The sequence below is a fragment of the Balaenoptera acutorostrata genome, chromosome 5, assembly GCF_949987535.1.
Source record: "Balaenoptera acutorostrata chromosome 5, mBalAcu1.1, whole genome shotgun sequence".
In the NCBI taxonomy this organism is placed as follows: Eukaryota; Metazoa; Chordata; class Mammalia; order Artiodactyla; family Balaenopteridae; genus Balaenoptera; species Balaenoptera acutorostrata.
Genome location: NC_080068.1, coordinates 124276722 through 124296077, shown reverse-complemented (window position 1 = coordinate 124296077; position 19356 = coordinate 124276722). Strand labels below are relative to the sequence as shown.

Here is a 19356-nt window from a genome sequence, read left to right as displayed (position 1 = left end):
CTACCACACGGGCATCATCTGTCCACGATGTGTCTACCACACGGGCATCATCTGTCCACGATGTGTCTACCACACGGGCATCATCTGTCCACGATGTGTCTACCACACGGGCATCATCTGTCCACGATGTGTCTACCACACGGGCATCATCTGTCCACGATGTGTCTACCACACGGGCATCATCTGTCCACGATGTGTCTACCACACGGGCATCATCTGTCCACGATGTGTCTACCACACGGGCATCATCTGTCCACGATGTGTCTACCACACGGGCATCATCTGTCCACGATGTGTCTACCACACGGGCATCATCTGTCCACGATGTGTCTACCACACGGGCATCATCTGTCCACGATGTGTCTACCACACGGGCATCATCTGTCCACGATGTGTCTACCACACGGGCATCATCTGTCCACGATGTGTCTACCACACGGGCATCATCTGTCCACGATGTGTCTACCACACGGGCATCATCTGTCCACGATGTGTCTACCACACGGGCATCATCTGTCCACGATGTGTCTACCACACGGGCATCATCTGTCCACGATGTGTCTACCACACGGGCATCATCTGTCCACGATGTGTCTACCACACGGGCATCATCTGTCCACGATGTGTCTACCACACGGGCATCATCTGTCCACGATGTGTCTACCACACGGGCATCATCTGTTCACGATGTGTCTACCACACGGGCATCATCTGTTCACGATGTGTCTACCACACGGGCATCATCTGTTCACGATGTATCCACTGACACGGCACCATCCTGTCTCCCCACTCAGTGGTCTAGTCTGGCATTTCTTGACCTTCATTCTTATCTATGAGGCTCCTTTAGATCCACTGGCTCTCTCTGTTTACCTTGTTTTCATCCATGAATGCAAAGGAAACTTTCCGGGGCTCCTGAACCATTCCAGTGGGATGAAATGATCCCAACTGTCTAGACACACTATCTATTTTTTCTGTAGGACTTTGATGCCTCCCTGGAGCTGACCTCTGACTCTCTTTTGGATCAATCTTCCAGTTTTATGGGAGAGATAGAGGTATGCTTCACAATGCTTTGCCCCAATATTTTGTTTATGCCGTAAGCCCTTTTTTAAAATTTATTTATTTATTTATTTATTTATTTATTTATTTATGGCTGTGTTGGGTCTTCGTTTCTGTGCGAGGGCTTTCTCTAGTTGTGGCAAGTGGGGGCCACTCTTCATCGTGGTGCGCGGGCCTCTCATCATCGCAGCCTCTCTTGTTGCGGAGCACAGGCTCCAGACGCACAGGCTCAGTAATTGTGGCTCACAGGCCTAGTTGGTCCGCGGCATGTGGGATCTTCCCAGACCAGGGCTCGAACCCGTGTCCCCTGCATTGGCAGGCAGATTCTCAACCACTGCGCCACCAGGGAAGCCCACCGTAAGCCCTTTGAATTTTCCTAACGACCGAAACATTTGAAACTCAAAATCCTGGCAGAGTTTGCTTTCTGTTGTCCCATGCATTCCCTGAAGCCGTAATAACAGATTAGTCTAGCTGAAAAAGGGAAAATGAAATACTGGAGAGAAAAACAAAGCAAAACATTGGTTACTATTTCAGAAAAATTACCGTGCTACATGTGTATTCATTCCATAACCCCTTGCTTTCTTACTGAGCGCCTCATCTACGCCAGGCAATATGCGAGACACCAGACTATCATGATACATGAGACACAGTCCTCGGCTCAGCTACCACCAGACTGAACAGGGAATACAGACAAGAAAGAGGCAATTTCAAGACTTCTGGTTAAAATATGGCAGAGTAAACACATTTACTCACCCTCCCTCCCAAAATTACATAAAAGTAACAGTAAAGAGTTTTTTAAAAAACCATGAACGTATAAAGACAAAAAATGAAATACTTGTAAGTAGAGTATATGGCAGCAATGGAATGTTGGAAACTAGAAAGCAGGGGGACTAGTGGCAAAACTGACTTAATAATTGAAACCAAAGCTGGCAGTAAGGAAAGCTAAGAAGAAGGCTGATTTGAACTACAGGATCTCAGAAACATTTAGAAATATTAGAGGAGGGGTGCAGGTGTTGCTGGCAATGGAAGGATTCGTTGCTGGTCTGTAAAAGAAATGAACGGGCAGCCAAACATTTTTTTATACTTTCCTGGTGGGAGTGTGGTTGAGTCATCTGTGGGAAGCTAGCTAAAAACAAAAGCAAAGGAACAAACAAGAAACAATGTAAAACCTAGTCAGACCTGCTGTATAAAAAAATAAAATAAAATTTAAAAGTTAAAAAAAACAAAAAACAAACAAAAACCTAGTCAGATCACCTACAGGGATGTATACCAGTCTATTCCAGGCAGTTTTTAAAAACTGCTTTATTTTTAAATATGAGCAGACAACAGAGTTTTAAATTTTAAGGTAGTCAAATGCATTAGTTTTCCTCTTATGATCTGTTATTCGTGGTCTTAATTTCTTTGTTAATGTAAGGTCAAAACAAAGTAGAGTGAAACAATTGCTAAAAAGCACGTGTAGTATGTTACTAATTACATTAAAATGGAAACATATCAAGAAATACTACACATTGTTTTTCATTAGATACATAAATATGTAAGGGAGAGTAACGATAGTAATATTATTCTGTGTCTACAACATTTTCTTTATTTTAAAATCTGTTTAATTAAGGTATGAATTGTAACAAGGTTTAATTGGGAACAAAGTATCCTTTTTTACTTTTCTATAATTTGAGATATTTCATACTTAAAAAGAAGATAAATAGGCAGCCACAATACCCTGAGGCAAGGCTTACCATAGAGGAAGGTACTTGGTGTTGGGGAACCCATAGAAAGGCAGATTGCTGGGTGGTTAGGGAAGAGTTGGGAGGGAGTGATGGCATGCAGTCTACAACCCAAGGGAAACATTGGCAGTGCTGGAGGAGGGGTGGAGCTGTGTTTCCCTAAGAAAGTTAGGGGCATTTGTGGTATGTGTGTTGGGGGAAATAGTGAAGACCTTATAAAACCAAGTTTTGTGAGTCTGGATCTCATCCTCAGGAAAAGGTGAAGCATAAAGAGGGCTGAGCATCAGGGCCAGGGAAGGACCCTGGAGACCTAGTGAGGAATCTGGTGTCAGTATGTAATTGGCAGGAGCTCAAATTCTTTACAAAGGGGTTTTCCCCTAACATGATGCCTTTCTGTCTCAGCGAGCTACACTGTTTTTGCCTTCTCCCCTTCCCCACGGCAGAGGGGAGGGAGGAGCCCTTTTTCCTAATTGCTTTCCCCTCGTGTCGCAGCCCCCGGCCTTCTCCAGTCTCCGCTAAGCGTGTCCAGCGCTCCCTTCCTGTTGCGTCAGCCGATCCCACCTGTCTCTCAGGCAGTCCCAGTTTGCAACTGTGAAGGCCTGGTCAATATGTTTTTTCCTTCTTAGTCTCCTTTCTAAGCCCAAACCCCTCTTCCTCTGTCCTTGTGGGATTCCTGCACGCTGAGTCACCCGCGGAGCCCTCTAATTCCTGCCCACTGCCCTGACTCCTTTGCTCTGCCTGCCGGCCTTTCTGCTGCATGGCGGGTCCCCTTCCTGCAACGTGTGCTTCATGAGCAGAGCAGCGTCCCAAGTGAGGAGAGGTGGTTGTTGATTTTCCCATCCGAGCCAGCTTGAGAGACAAGGCAGGGCTTGTGCTATGAATCAGCAGGTATTTATCATGGCTCAGGGGCTGGGGGTTACTTTTCTCAAAGGTAATTTTTGGAAAATATTTGGAAATATTTACTTTCTTTCACTTGTGTGATGTGAAAGCTCTTTCTATTTGGTGTTCTGAATTCCCTGTTTACACCTTCTAAAAGAGAGGTTATCCATCCAAAGGGGAAACATGATTTGGTTTTTACTTTCTTTTCTTTTTTTATGTTGTCTTTTTTTAGATTGAGGTAAAATTTACATATAGTAAAATGAATATAAATAAATTGTGATTTTTGATAAATATCTACACCCATGTAGTTATAATCCAAATCAAGATAGAGAACCTTTCCATCCTTCCCAGGAAATTCTTTTGCTCCTCTTTTAGTTAACTTCACTCCTACAAAAAACTACTCTTGATTTCTATCACCTTAGCTTAGTTTTCATGTTCCTGAACTTCATAAAAATGGGATCAGATAGAATCTATCCTTCTTGTGTCTTGCTTCTTTTTCTTTTGTTCAACACTTTTTTGAGATTATTCCTGTTGTGTTCTTTTCTTACTGCTGAATACCATCCCATTATATGAATATACCACAATTTATTTATCTATTCTCATTGTGATAGACATTTCAGCTGTTCCTACATACTAGTGTAAACTAACTGTGTAGAAAGATTTAGAACTTTTCTTTATAGTGGAGAGTGTTCTTTATAAAATCAAAATTACACCCCTAACTGAGAACAAACTAGTAGTTACAAGTGAGGAAAGTGGGAGGAGCAAGAGGGTAGGGGATTAAGAGGTACAAACTATTAGGTATAAGATAACCTACAAGGATATATTGTACAACACGCAGAATATAGTCAATATTTTATAATAACTATAAATGGAGTATAACCTTTAAAAATTGTGAATCACTATATTGTACACCTGTAACTTATATAATACTGTATAGCACCTATACTTCAATTAAAAAAATTACATCCCTAGCTGATTATCTAACATACTGGAATTAGAGTCTCTGTATCTTATAGACTCTTCTATTATTGGAAAAATAGAAGCTTGAATGTCAAGATCCTTGCGGCCCTACTCCCCAGGTTCCTGAGTCAGCGGGCTTCTGGGAATTCCCTGGCGGTCCAGTGGTTAGGACTCCACGCTCTCACTGCCAAGGGCCCGGGGTTCAATCCCTGGTTGGGGAACAAAGATCCTGCAAGCCATGCGGCACGGCCAAAAAAAAGAAAAAAGAAAAGGAAAAAGAAATGTCTTGATGTTTCCTCAACTCCCATCCTGAGTCTTTAAGGCCATAGTAAATAATAATAATAGAATTTTGAACTGTTACTCTGCATATTACTGTATGAACATTGAGTAGTTAATCCACTAAAAATGTAATTAGTTTTACCGTGTTTCAAAAAGAAACTGGAGAAATAAAAGACAGTTCCCGGGTATTGTTTAAAGACCCCTGGAGGCTTGAGTTAGGAGGACTCAGCACCCCACACTTGAAACTTGGGTCTGGAATTTCGTTCATGTTGACCTCTACAGGTAAACTGTTTGAACTGGTTTTCTATTGCTCTGTCACAAAGTATCCCAAAACTAACTTGGTGACTTAAAACAGTAAACACTTTTTATTTCATCATTTGTGTGGGTCTGGAGTTCAGGAGCAGCTTAGCCGGGTGGATGAGCTCAGGGTCTGTCGAGAGATTGCCGTCAAGGTGTCGGCACACATGGCCAGAGAGGAGCCTTAAGAGAAAATTGAGAAGAAGATGCTTAGCGACGGGCCTTGGAGGAGGACCAGGAGCTCACCAGGGAAACTGAAAGAATGTAGGGGTGGGTGTTTGAGGCAGGCAGAGGAGGTAAATGCAAAATACGAGCTTTTATGTGGTTCACTAGAGAGAAAGTAGAGAGTGCAGTAAAGTTGGAGGAAAAACTCAGGAAGGCCATAGTACATCTTGCTAAAGAATTCTGAATATTTCCTGCAAGCAATTTGGATGTACAAAAAATCTGTTGATTTTAAGCATGGAGTAATACAATCAGATTCACATTTAGAAGACAAATTAGAGAGAGGGGAAATTAAGAGGCCAGTAGAAAATGATTGCAAAGCAAATGGGTAGAAGGGAGCCGGAACAAGACAAGGAGGGGTGTTATTAGAATCTACCACCTTAGATGTGGTGGTGCGAGGGGCTGGAGAGGAAAAGTGAAGGATCCAGAAGTGTTGCCGGGATTCTGCATCAGTGACTGATTAACAGTGATGTCTTTAACCAGGACAGGGAATGTGGAAGAAGCTGGTCTTGAAGGAAAAATGGTAAGTTCGGTTTGGGCATGTTGCTTGTGAGTTACCTGTGGCCCATCCTGGCTGAGACATGAGAAGCAGGCAGGGAGCTATGTGAGCCTAGAGCGCAGGAGAGAGGTCTGAGCTGAAGATGAGGATTTGGAAGTGTCCTTTTTTGTGGCCGGACCTGCTGCAGGCTGGGTGACACAGTAACGAATGAACATGGAGCTGCGGCTCAGCAAGGAACCCCTCATATAGGTTAGTGGTTCTCAACTGGGGACAATTTTGCCCTGCAGGGGACTTTTGCCAATGTTGGGAGACATTTTTATTTCTCACAACAGGGGCGGGGTGGGGGCAGGTACTACTGACAGTGGGTAGAAGGTGGAAAGGCTGTTACCAGAAAACTGGGTTTGCCTCTTGGTGGGTATTGAGCCAAAAGACACAATCAAGCCAAAGAGCCGGAGAAGGAAAGATTTATTATTACTTGCAGCAAGTAAGGAGAACACCGGGGATCTTTCCCAAAGCAGCATCTCCCAGGATAGCAAAATTGGGGAAGTTTTAAGCTAAGGGTACATGCAAATTAACGAAGGGGCTTGAGCAGAGGAGAATTCAGCGTAGAATTGGGGCAAAGGTTGACGGAGTCCAAGCTTTACTTGATTGAAGTCAGAAAATGTCAACATCATCATTCCATCTTCCACCTGGGTGGGTGCTTTATTTCCTGCAGAACTCAAAGATATATATTAGACTGTTATGTGTATCCCTGGAGGAGGACCTAGGACTCTATTTCATGCTGAACTATTATTTCTTGTAGCCATGTTTTTGCCACAAGAAGAAAGCTGGTCTCTGAGAGAGGAAAATGAGACAGAGAGAGCTAAGAGTGTGTGATCAGTCATACCTTCCCTTTACTGGCATTTCTGTTTTTGTTTTTCTTTTGTTTTTAATTTAATTTAATTTTATTTTTTTAATGCTATTCTTGTCTGCTTACATTCTTTTTATGTATGTATGTATGTATATATGGCTGTGTTGGGTCTTCGTTTCTGTGCGAGGGCTTTCTCTAGTTGTGGCAAGTGGGGGCCACTCTTCATCGTGGTGCGCGGGCCTCTCATCATCGCAGCCTCTCTTGTTGCGGAGCACAGCCTCCAGACGCACAGGCTCAGTAATTGTGGCTCACGGGCCGAGTTGCTCCGCGGCATGCAGGGATCTTCCCAGACCAGGGTTCGAACCCGCGTCCCCTGCATTGGCAGGCAGATTTTCAACCACTGCGCCACCAGGGAAGCCCCTGTTTTTCTTTTTTAACTTCTATGAAATTAATGTGGGAAGGAAGGATCCTGCTTCCATAAAGTTGAAGTTAGCACTCACTTCCCAAGACCTTGAAGTATGACTGATGACACGCTCTTAGCTCTCTCTCTTTTTACCTAAACTAGCTTGAGTTGGGTTTCTGTCACTTGAAACTAAGAAAGTCCCGACTTAAACAGCTTTGTTAATTTAGCCTGAGAAGAAACTAGTGAAAGGAAAAGATTCAAATACAGATGAGAATAAGATCATTATCCTGGAGGATGAACCTTAAACCTTGGGTAGGAAGAGGGTCCTCTCACCCTCTGAGTGAGAAAGAAGGAGGTAAGAATGGGCGTGGGTGAAGATGAGTTTGTAGGTGTAGGGTGAGAATTCAGGGCAAGGAGACTGGCTGAGTAGGAATTAATATCATCTGCTGGGAGAAAGGATGAGGGCTAGAATCTTAAGGAGAGCAGTGAAGATTAAAATAAATACGATGAGGGATGGAAAAAGAGCTGCGCAGGGACATATTAAAGGGTCACTAAGAAACGCCAAGGGCCCAGTTGAGACAGATGACTCCAAATCCGTTTCATGGCCAATCTACAGTATGATTTTGTTGTGTCCAACTGTGCTCAGCAGCCTGCATATAGGGGCAGATGACGGTGGGGTAGCGGTCAGCTGGACGTGTGAAGAGAGTAGACTGGAGGAAAGTGACAAGACGGTGGGGAAATGACTTACTCTATAGGCCATAGGTAGGATAGAGAAGAAACGAAGCAGGAGAAAGGATGGATGGTAGTCCGGGTGGGAAGGGAGGCTAGGGGTGGGTGAAGTCTGAGAGTACTAGCAGATGTGGCTGGAATGCCAGGAGAACATGGAGGAAAGGAGGGAGCTGCCGGGGCTGGGAATTAGTAAGGTTTTAGAGGAGGAACCGTGTAGAGAATGGCAGTGTTCAGGGTGTGAGAGAGTGAACCCTCATTCCCTCTCATCCAAATAATAAGGTTGCATAAAGGGGAAAAAAATAACACTACTTCCATCCATCACATGCCTTGATATCCCTGTTAGGCCGACTTCTGGGAAGGACACCACCCTCCTGCCCTCCTTCTCCCACCCCTCCACCGCCGCACGTACACACCCACCCGGCAAAGGCTTTCCTTGTTTAAGCCTACTTCCTACTCTTACCTCTTACCCTAAGGTTAACAGAATTCTGCTGTGTCATCTCATGTAATCTGCTAGACCGAGCACTGTAATTAGACAGATTCTATCTTTTTTTTTTTAAATCACTGTATCCTTAGTGCCTATGACAGGGTATGACACACGATAAAGCTGTTGAATGAATGAAGATAAACTTCAGATAAAGAAACCAATGCTGAGAGGACCATAAACTGGCCCCAGAACTGGGAGTGGGCTGGGGTTAGGGCACCAGTGCTGAGAAGCTGGCTGTTGGTGGGTAAAGCCTGCTGCAGTGGGGCAGTGGATGCAGAGGGACTTAATCTGGGTTTTTAAGTGGGATGGGTGGGGACTGAATGATCAGCATGGAAGAGATGAGGGTGGGGTTTCGTGGTTAGAGTTTTTGGAAGGAGAAAGAGGGATGATAAATTGAAACCAGTCTTCCTGTTATTTTTAGGCATTAAACAAGTGAGCTCATCTAATCCTAGCCACCACCCCAAATTAGGAAAAATCAAATCATTGTCCAAGGTCACACACTACTAAGATCATAAAGCAAAACTTTACCCACCCAGGGATGAGTTCTCCCCAGAATTCAGAATCCCTGTCTGGGACTACATCTATTCCACTGGAAAAATTCTCTCTTACAAGGTTTCCTTTTAACTTTTTTTCATGTCTTCCTAGTCATTTTGAATATCAACGGTTTGCAGTTAATAACCCACATCACGATGGATTCATTCAGCCATTCACGCATCCATTCAAAACATTCACTGCGCTGCTACGAGCAGGTACTGAGTGTTACTAAGGGCACTGTGCTAGGTGTTGGGGACTCAGCAATGAACAAGAGAGACAGGATGCTTGTCCTTTTATAAACAGGCTGAGTAGTTTTGGGTTTCTTTTTACTAATTGCTCTGAAGATCTTAATCAAGCTTAAAAATCCTGCCTGAAAGATTCCTATCAGAACCTTTTTTTTACCTAATTATTTACCCAAGATCTATATTCCAGTCTCCTGCTAGGGAAGCTGACTTACGTTTTACTGGATAAACACAAATATTGTTTTGAATAAAAACAGTGGCAGGACTTCTAAAGATAAAAATCTCCTGAGGAGTCTCTGCTTTGAATTTCTGGTGAGCATGTGGACCTCAGTGAGGGGAGATTAAAGTCTCCTCCTAATTTCACGCTGTTGGCTCAGGATGAGGTTCTGAAAGTAAATCTGGACCTATTTCTCCAAAGGACATTACAACCACTTTAAGTCTAAAGGGCAAGGTTGGTGGTGGTGGTGGGGGGCACTAGAATGCTGGCTACTCTCCAGTATTACTTCTGGGAGGTAGAAGTGATGGTGAAAATGGACAGGGCAGGATCTGCAGAAGAATGAGGCCTCACCTTCTCACCCTGGGAGGTTCATGGATGGACGAGATGAGGCCACGTAGATGGCTTGAATTAAATTCCAAACGGTGCTTCTGGAGTCTTTGGCCACATCAGATGGGGACCGTGGGAGCCTGCATTTGGAGAGGAGCATAGAGGGTGGGAGTCTCATTTAGCTGTACTTGATAGGGGCCACTGATGGGAGACTCTAGTAGAGGAAGGATAGGAGAGAACCAGGAAGCATCAGCTTGGCCCTGGAGAGTTGGGCCCTGCCGGGCCTGAGGGATTGGCTGGTGATAGGACAGGTCCTGTCGCACGGGGAAGTGGGACCATCAGAGATTAATTTGTTTTAAATGTGAGAGTAGGGGCTGAATCATCAGGTTAGGAGCTGAGAATGGTAGTGAGGGTTTTGCAAAGGAGGAAGAACTGTGGAGGAATGAAACCAATCCTCTTATAATTGCTAGGCATTTTTACAAATTAGCTCATGTAATCCTTAATTTCTTGCAATTCACTATCTTGTCTTCTTTTCTTCTTCTTTAAGTAATCATAATTTGTAACAACTATATTTATTAAATGATATTAATTTAAAAAGAAGACTAATTGAGAATTTTATATTCTAAAAAACAAGACTAACGCTTCTAGAATTAGGAAATATTGTCTTACTTATACAAAGCCTAATACTCATTTTGTTTTTCTCATTATGCATCAGTATAATTAAGGGAAGCAATAGGTCAATGAATATATGATGAAAATATTAGATTTGAGACATGTAGAAATTACAACACAAGGAAGCTAGACCTGTTTAGAATAAATTGGCTAGTTCCTAAATGATCCAAATAATTGAGGTAAAGAGGGAAATCAGGAAAATCTCCGGTTTACAAATAAATTGAGGTTCAAAAATGTGTTTGGGGACTTCCCTGGTGGTTCAGGGGCTAGGACTCCACGCTTGCATTGCAGGGGACGTGGGTTCTATCCCTGGTCGGGGAACTAAGATTCCACAAGCTGCACAGCTTGGCCAAGAAAAAAAAAAGAAAAACAAAAACAAAAATGGGTTTGTAAATTAGTTATCTGAGATTTGGTAGATTTCCCCAATGAAAAGAAAATTTTAGGCTGTAACCTGATACCTGATTATCTCATCAGAAAATAGCTGAAATCCATTATTTGTACACAAGAACTGTACAGCAAACAAACCAAAATTATCACAAAATACTTAAAATTAACGCAACATAAAGACAATGCACTAAGAAGACTTTAATTTTAAACTCAAGAAAGAGAAAGTTTAAATTAGGAGGATGAAAGAGTTAACTGAAGAATCTGGTGGAGAGCCTGAGGATGCCTTTTGGACACTGAGCAGGGACTTTTAGGATAGATGACGGATACTGTTTTTAAGACATAATAAAGGAGATTTTCTGAGTGCCCATCATTTATAACACCCAGTAGTTAAAAAACACCACTCATTCAAAATCCATCAATTAAATATACCATTCAAAGCAGAGTCTTTAGGTGGTAGTTTTTATGCACTTTGCACACCAGCCATTTTAGAAATTCAATTCACACACACACAAAGGCACTTTCCTTCTTTTGGTTTTGCTGTTCACTTAACCAGATCACCCTTTCTCCTCTTCATTTCCTGACAAAATATCCTCCCTCGAAGCCTAATTCAAATGACACATCCATCAATTTTTTAAATCCCTTGACAAAATATTAGCTGTCTCTCTTCTGAAACCAGTTGCATTTTGATTCCATTTTATGCATCTCGTTTATGATCTTCAGTTTGTCTCCCATTGTAGTATTTGTATTCATGCTCTATCTGTAATATTAATGGGAGTAGACTCTTGTGCAGGCCTTCTCCACAGCTTCAGACCACCTTTGCAAAACAGTGCTCCCCTCAGCCTGATTCCCCAGCTCCACTTTATTTTTTTATAGAAAACTTCATACTGGACATAATAGGTATTGTTTATTGTCTGTCCCCTCCACCAGAATGTATGACTTATGAGGGCAGGGACTTTGTTTCATTTACTGCATTACCCTATCCCCAGTGCCTAGAACTGCACCCGGTCCACAGTAGGAACTGAATAAGTCCATGTAACTGGAAGTGAAAGAAATACCAACTGGGGTATGTATATCAAAACACTGAGTCTCATAATTCATTGATTCTATCACTATTTATTTTTTATTAAAAAAAATTTTTTTTTAATTTATTATTTTTGGCTGCGTTGGGTCTTCGTTGCTGCTCATGGGCCCTCTCCAGCTGCGGCGAGCGGGGGCTACTCTTCGTTGCGGTGCGCGGGCTTCTCATTGCGGTGGCCTCTTCCGTTGCGGAGCACCAGCTCTAGGCGAGCGGGCTTCAGTCGTTGTGGCATGCGGGCTCAGTAGCTGTGGCTCGCGGGCCTAGTTGCTCCGCAGCATGGGGGATCCTCCTGGACCAGGGCTCGAACCCGTGTCCCCTGCATTGGCAGGCAGACTCCCAACTACTCCGCCACCAGGGAAGCCCTCTATCACTATTTAGCTGCAGGACACAGCAAGTCGTTAACCTGTGATGGGCATCATTTTCCTATAAAATCAACAACATCGTTAAACATAGGATTGCTGGGTTCTGGTGTCATTCCATTACTCTGAGAGTAGAAACTGAGAGAGACGATGAAGAAAAGGACTTCAAGTAAGTGGATGTGTGAGGGGAAAAGAATGCTCCAGGCCACACTGAAGGAGCTACCCTTGGTGAAGGTCAGAGAGAAAATGACAAGCATAAGTGAGGAGAAAAAGATGCAGAGGAAAGGGCTGCCTTCAGACTCCTTTGCCTGTCAACAGTGCTCTGGGAGAAGTGCTCAAAGTAGGGAGCCTGAGGCCACGTAGAGATGCCAGCTGCTTGGGAAGAGGCTTCCAGAGAAGAGGAAAGGCAAGCTGAAAGGGGAGTGTGTGTGTGTGTGTGTGTGTGGCGAGCTCCACATGCTTTGCAATTTTGCCTCTCTCTCCAGCAAACAATCACTCTGCTGTGACTTTGTCAAGGCCTGATTAAGCATGTGGCTCATACGTGAAAGCAAATGAGAAGTTCTATCTATACAAAGAACACATTCGTTCTACATTTAATTTATGACAAAAGCTCTTCTTTATTCTTTATTCTAGCAGACTAGATTCTTATGTCTTACCTTGAATCTCCACAGCACTTTGCGCTTCTCATCCCAGAATATCTTACTGCGTCTAGGGCTGCCGGCTTCTGTCCTCCCGCCTCCCGGCGCCCCCCACCCCGTGCCTCCCCTCTCACCACGCTAGTAAGTCTGAGAAGGGCACTGTCTTTCTGTCTTTGCGTTCTCTGCACCAGCCTAGTACAATCTGCTGTAGTGTCTGTGTCTCCGTCTTTCTCTCTCTCATACTCATGTATTTTACGTTTAACTAATAATAGGGAATGGCTCAAATTTAAGTTATTTGAAAGTTCTAGGCTGGTTCAGAAAATAGGAACCGACCCCAGGCGGAGGTTTTTAAATTTCCCAAGGAAGTCACCAACGAGCTATATATACATTTAAGAGAAGGCCATCTAGGAAGCAACGATTGACACTTTTTATTTTTTTTAAACAAACTTAAAAATAAACTTGGGAATTCTAGACCGTGGTCAAAGACGCGCTGTCCTTGCCCGCAGAGACTGTCTGGTCTTCACGCTCCTGCACCGTTAAGGCAGAGCACCGGGTGAGGTCCGCATTCCTGCGGCCACGGAGGGGAGGGAGGCCCCAGCGATCCCAAACACGGAGTCCTGGACAGCTCCCCACGCCCTCCCGCTGCGCGAAGGCCAGGCTGTCCCCGGGGCCCTCGGGGAGCCGCACCCAACCCAGGCTGCGAGGACTCGGACCGGCCGGGCTCCACGCAGGCGCACTGAAGCCCGGGCAGGGGCGTGTCGGAGGCGCGCAGGGATGGGCCGGCGGGGGCGGGGGCGGGGCGGGGCCGATGCCGTTTCCGTTGCCTGGAACCCGCAGAAAGCAGCTGCCTGGAGCGTTCTCCGCCCGCGTCTCTGCCCGCTCTCTGCGCCGCCGCTCTCCCGGAGGTACGGGTCTGGGTGAGTGAGCGCTCGCCTAGCCCGCCGAGGGCAGCGGGGGCGCCGGGGTGGCGCGGACGCTCGGCGGAGGGCTGTCCCGGGAGCTGCGGAGAGGGCGGGTCTGCGGCGGCGCCCGGGGGGCTGTCTGGGCGCCGCGGCGGCGAAGTCCGGCTCGTTGAACCCGCCGTCTCTCTTCTCTTGCAGTCCTGCATCAGTCACCTTCTCCTGACCTGGGCAGTCGCCATGGCACAGGTAAGGCCGTGCGCCCCCGCGCAGCACTCGGATTTACCAACTTTGTAAACTGTTCAGGAGTTCTAGAATTTGTTGGAAAGCCAGAAGAGTTTAGGAGTAAACTGAATCTGCCTTCGGGAATTTCTTACACCTTTCTGTTTCCCCTTTGCTCCCCTTCCTAGGGAGCGCCCACCCGAACCTGCTCCCACCCGGCGCTGCAGCGCAGCTGGCGCAGCCGCCGGTGACGTGGCCGGATTTGGGGGGCGCTCCCTCTTCGTGAGTGAATGTGTAAAAGGGAACCTTCCTAAAATTCCAGAGAGTGGCTGAAATTAGAACCAGAGCAAGTACAGCTCCTTGTGGTCATGTGAAGCGAACGCATTTCTTTTTTTCTTTTCTTGGCTTTATTTATTTATTGCGCCAAGTTTCCTGTATTTGAATACTATGGGTGGGCGTTGGCTTTTTCCAGTAGAGTTGTAGTGGAGCTTTTTCCAGTCGCTCAACCCAATTTAACTAAAAGGAACTGTTCGTCGTTGGCACTGATTTTTTTTTTTTCCCCCCAAGCAAAAAGTTTAAACCGAAGAGCTGCTTTTCCTAAGTAACGAACTCGCGGAACGAGTTCTGAATTGAATCTGCCTTGGGACTGTTTCAGAATTTGATTACCTAATAACGGCTTTCTTTGCTGTTCTTAACATTTATCAAAAATGTAGGGAAGAGAAAATCGTTTAATTTATATAGCACTCTTTAAAAATTGACCGTGTTGTACAATCTTTTGTGAATAAAATATCGGTGCTTACGACAGCTCCACCCCGAAACTAATTTTACAAGATCTCATCGATCTAACTGGCTTGTCAGAGTACAGAAACTTTTTTTAAACAAGTGTTTCAACTGCTCAAACAATGCCCTCTTTCATGTATACTTCACTTTTAAAAAAAAATCAGATTGACTTATCAAAATTGAATAAGGTTTCATGATCCTTTCCAAGAGAAGATGGGAGGATTAAGAGGAGTTGGTAATTTTATTAAATTTATACAGTACTTCCATTCTTACTTCCTCTTTTGCACTTAAGAAGTATTGCAATAAACCAAGTCTCATATTACTTCAAGTGGAAACTTTGGTTTAGATTCTTCACCATATAAAGGATACTTTTATATGGAATTAACTTTGCTGAGCATTATTTTTCCTATCTTGATATGCTGGTGTGGTGATGTAAATGATGATTTCGCAAGCATTAAAGAATAATTCTCTGTGTCCTAGCTCTTTTGGCTGTTTCTCTTGTCTCTTTTGTAAATTTACCCAGTGATTTCTGAAGTTTTTCAGTCAGTTCCTTTAATTATGTAGACTCTACCCAAGATAGCATAAATGAACACATTTTCCCAAATGTGGACATTGATAATTTCAAAGAATGAAAATAGTGTAAAAGCCCTTATATATACAAAACCTGGGAGAATGGTGGCTTGTATTATAGAATTTTGTACATGACCTCTATTACAATATAACCAGGACTGTTTTCTATCCAAGTCACAGTTTTTAGTTATCATAAGAGTTACAAGTAATGTTAAGAAAGGTACAGTATTTTACACTAGTTTTGTTATTAGTTATCCTTGGAAACCATGAAAGTAAAACATTTTGTTAAAGTATTTAATATTAAGGTGAAGTTTTTTTGGCTTTATACTCACATTTGATGGTGTGCAGAATGCCCACATTATGGAATTGCACTTTTACTGTCTAAAATTTCCTTTGGACCCCAGTGTAATTGTAGGAAAGCTGAAGTACTTCAGTGTTGGGTTTCAAACAGTTTCCATGGTAGTACCTTTTGTTGACGTGCGGTATGGGCTTCCACTCTCTGGCCATCTGTAGAGTAATGGCATCATGGCTGAGTCTGAGAGGTGCACATTCTGGCAATTTAAAATATGTTGTTAAATATTAATGTCTCTTATTTAATGAAAAGTGAAAATGTAGCCTCCCACAGCAGTGATTCTTCATGTTTATGAGCTACATCTTCCATACCAGTGGTTTTCTCTTCTTACTTAACATTGGGACCACCCTGCAGATACCAGTCTGCAGATATCCAGGAATCAATTATCGCATATGTAGATCACGGGCACGACTGTCTTATTACGAATTTGACAAGAAAGCATTGATTGATCTTTGACAGATACATTGGAGTTTCTTTTTTTATGTAAACAAATATTATTAGGGATATTTTACACTCTTATGAATATTTATATTAATATATTTGTAAGTAAATTATAAATTATATTATAATGAATGTACTTCATGTCAATGCTGCTTTTTTTTTTTAAATTTTTTAAATTTATTTTTTGGCTGCGTTGGGTCTTCGTTGCTATGCACTGTGCTTTCTCTAGTTGTGGCGGTGTGTGGGCTCTAGGCACGCGGGCTTCAGTAGTTGTGGCACGTGGGCTCAGTAGTTGTGGCTCACGGGCTCTAGAGCACAGGCTCAGTAGTTGTGGCGCACGGACTTAGTTGCTCTGCGGCATGTGGGATCTTCCCGGACCAGGGATCGAACCCGTGTCCCTTGCATTGGTAGGCAGATTCTTAACCTGCCTGGCAATACTGGGCAAATATTGGGAACAACATAAAAAGTGACTTATCATGTTAGGTAAATACATTCAGAGTTGGAGGCATTTGTGGGGTACCACTACTTGAGCTCTACCCTTCTCCTTCTGGTCCTAATCCTCGCCCATTAGTGTTGAAATATGTGGTATTCAACCAGTTAACTGTTATTTGGAGAGAAATAGTCTAACCTGAGGCTTCCCAGTTTTTCTCAAAGAGAGCACACTGGTTAACTGTATCTTCTCCATGACATACGAGAATATAAATTACAAATGTACCTGCATGTAAACAGTTCCTGGACAGTATTTACTTTTTTATAGGTTTGAAACTATTCATTTGAATGGTTTTGTATTTATCTGGTTTGAAACCACAGCATCCATGTTATTTTAGCATAAAAGGCTAAATGAGTACTAAATTATTATGATAATTGGATCAGTAATAAAATCTACTATGTTAAATTTGGGTACAAGCTAGTTGAAGATATTTACTAAGGAATAGCCAAAAAGCTGTTAAAATTGCCTGAGTTACCTATATATAGTAAATATTTTTGAATCCCTTCATCTTTTTTCTCTCAACAATCAACTTCTGATTATGTGAGTGTGAATTTTTCATTAGGTTTTAGGGTCATTTCTTTAATCTGACTTACAGTATTTGGGATTTGGATTTCTTAAATAGGCTCCTGACCTATTTCTTTCCTATGGCTTTACTTGTTTACACAGGTTTTTGTTTTTTTTTTTAATCTCAGTATTTAGCTAGAGCCAAATTATTTCATAGATATTCTAATTTGTTTAAGTATTTGAAAGTACATCGTGTAGTTCTGTGTTCTTTGGAAAAATCAAGAGTTGGCTATATTTCATAGACAAATGATCCATTTAATACATTTTAATTCAATTTAGGGCTTTTATGTCTTTAATTTTCTTTAGGATAATGAAACTTTAAAAAAATTACATTTTGGGCGGTCTGAACTCAGTTTAATTTATAGTGTTGTTTACAAAGAGTCAATATATTCAGAGCATCAGGAATGTCATGAAGCAAAAGCAGGGTACATAATTTTTGACTAGAAACTTCATGAACATCATAGTTATCAGCCTGATACATATTTAAGCTGTACAAAATTTGAATAGAAATTTTTTTGGTTGGCTTGAAATCATCGCACTATGATAATTCACAAGGGCCCTGTGCTGAGCAAGCAGGACCAATGTAAATAAGGAAATTTGAGGTGAGGTTCGTTCCAGAGGAGTTGACTGGATGTTGAGTGCCTCTTTTCATGCCATTCACTTTACGGCCACATCTCTCTGTGGTGATTCTCTTGGGGGTTCTTAGATCAGGTCACCTGTTTACCCGTGGCCTATGCTGCTTTGGGTTAGTCTTTCTCCATTCCTGATTCCTTGACTATGGTCTTCATTTTGGATGCTGAGAAAGAACTACATCACAAGCTGCTTGGCTGCTTTGCAAGCCGCTGAGCGATTCATTGGTGTTCAGTAAACCTTAATTCTCTTATCTTGAGCTAGTGCCCCTTGGACACAGGTGGCAAGTTAGTCTGAGGTCCAGTTCTGAAATAAATTCTATTCATATAACCTGTATGCTATTCTAAAACTTCACAAATGTATCAGTTGATTTTGTTTGTTTGTTTGTTTGCCAAATTAGTGCTCCTAAGACCTTTTCTTTGTGTTTTATGGACCCATCTTTCAGTTTATTGGTTTGTATAATATTTACATCTGTAAGCAATTGATTAATTGAAAGGAATACATATTCCAGTTGGTGTCATTTTCTTTGGACTCCAGTTCCTAACTGTTCTCTTTACTTTGCCATTCACGCATACATTCATGAATGTTTGAAGCTTTTGAGTTCCTACTGCGTGTCAGGTATTATTAGACATGGGAAATAAAAAGGGAAATGGAGCTAAGATTTATTGATACGACAGGTGCATTGCCAAGTCCTTTTTATGCATTATTTAGTGGTCATAATACAGTTTTGGAAATAAATAATTCCTATTTCAGTTTCACAGAAGAGGAAATTGAGGTAACTTAGCCGACGTTAGTCACATGGGACAAAGGAGGAAAGGCATGATATGTAGAGGCAACAGGAGCAAAACTACATGCTTGGGGCTGTAAAGGAGTTTGGCAGGGCCAGCAGCTGCAGGCAGTCTGCTCTTGCTGGCGCGAAGCTGCAGTCAGTTGGGGAGATGGAGCCCTGCCTTGGAAAGGGGTGCCGGAAAGGCAGACGGGAGCCGGAGCTAAAGAACATGCGCCATTTTGTAGGTAATGGAGAGCTACCGGAGAGTCATTAGTTGGGGTATGCCATGGTCAGATTTGTATTTAACAAAGACAGCCCCGGGGCCAATGTGATACTGTGCTTCTGGGGGCTGCAGAGGCGGGATGGTGGTGTGGGAGTTGAGGAGGGGAGAGGGAAGCGGGACATTGGAAGACTACTTGGGCATCTCTTGCTGTAATCCCAGTGAATCTTAAGGGCTTAAACTAGGCAGTAGCTGGGACTTTAGATAGGAGGGGACTGTAGGAGACAGTGGGCAAATTGGATGCATGAGTGAGTGGGAGTTGGTGAAGGGCCAGGTTAAGGTAAAGGTGAGCGGCTTCCTTGATGGAGTGGTTGATTGTGTTTTTCTCTGAGAAAGGAATGCAGGTTGGAGGTGGGAGAAAAGCAGAGTTGGTAGATTTGTTGAATTTGAGTTCTTTATAAAACATTTAGGTGGTGCTATCTAGTACACAGCAGAGTGTATGTGATCTTTAAATCTATTTTCATCTCTATAGGTCATCCATTTGATTATGTATTATTTATCTCTTCCTACAACTAAAGATTTGAAG

The 19356-nt window shown here is 43.1% G+C and overlaps 1 protein-coding gene across 1 annotated transcript in view; it reads left to right on the top strand.

Moving 5' to 3' along the window:
* Positions 1-13933: 13933 nt before the first annotated feature.
* ANXA5 (annexin A5) overlaps positions 13934-19356 on the top strand; it is a 30564-nt gene continuing 25141 nt past the window's right edge. Inside the window, exon 1 of the mRNA XM_007172408.3 lies at positions 13934-13981. Coding sequence (XP_007172470.1) covers positions 13973-13981 — 9 coding nt within the window. The 5' untranslated portion in view covers positions 13934-13972. The remainder of the gene's footprint in view (positions 13982-19356) is intronic.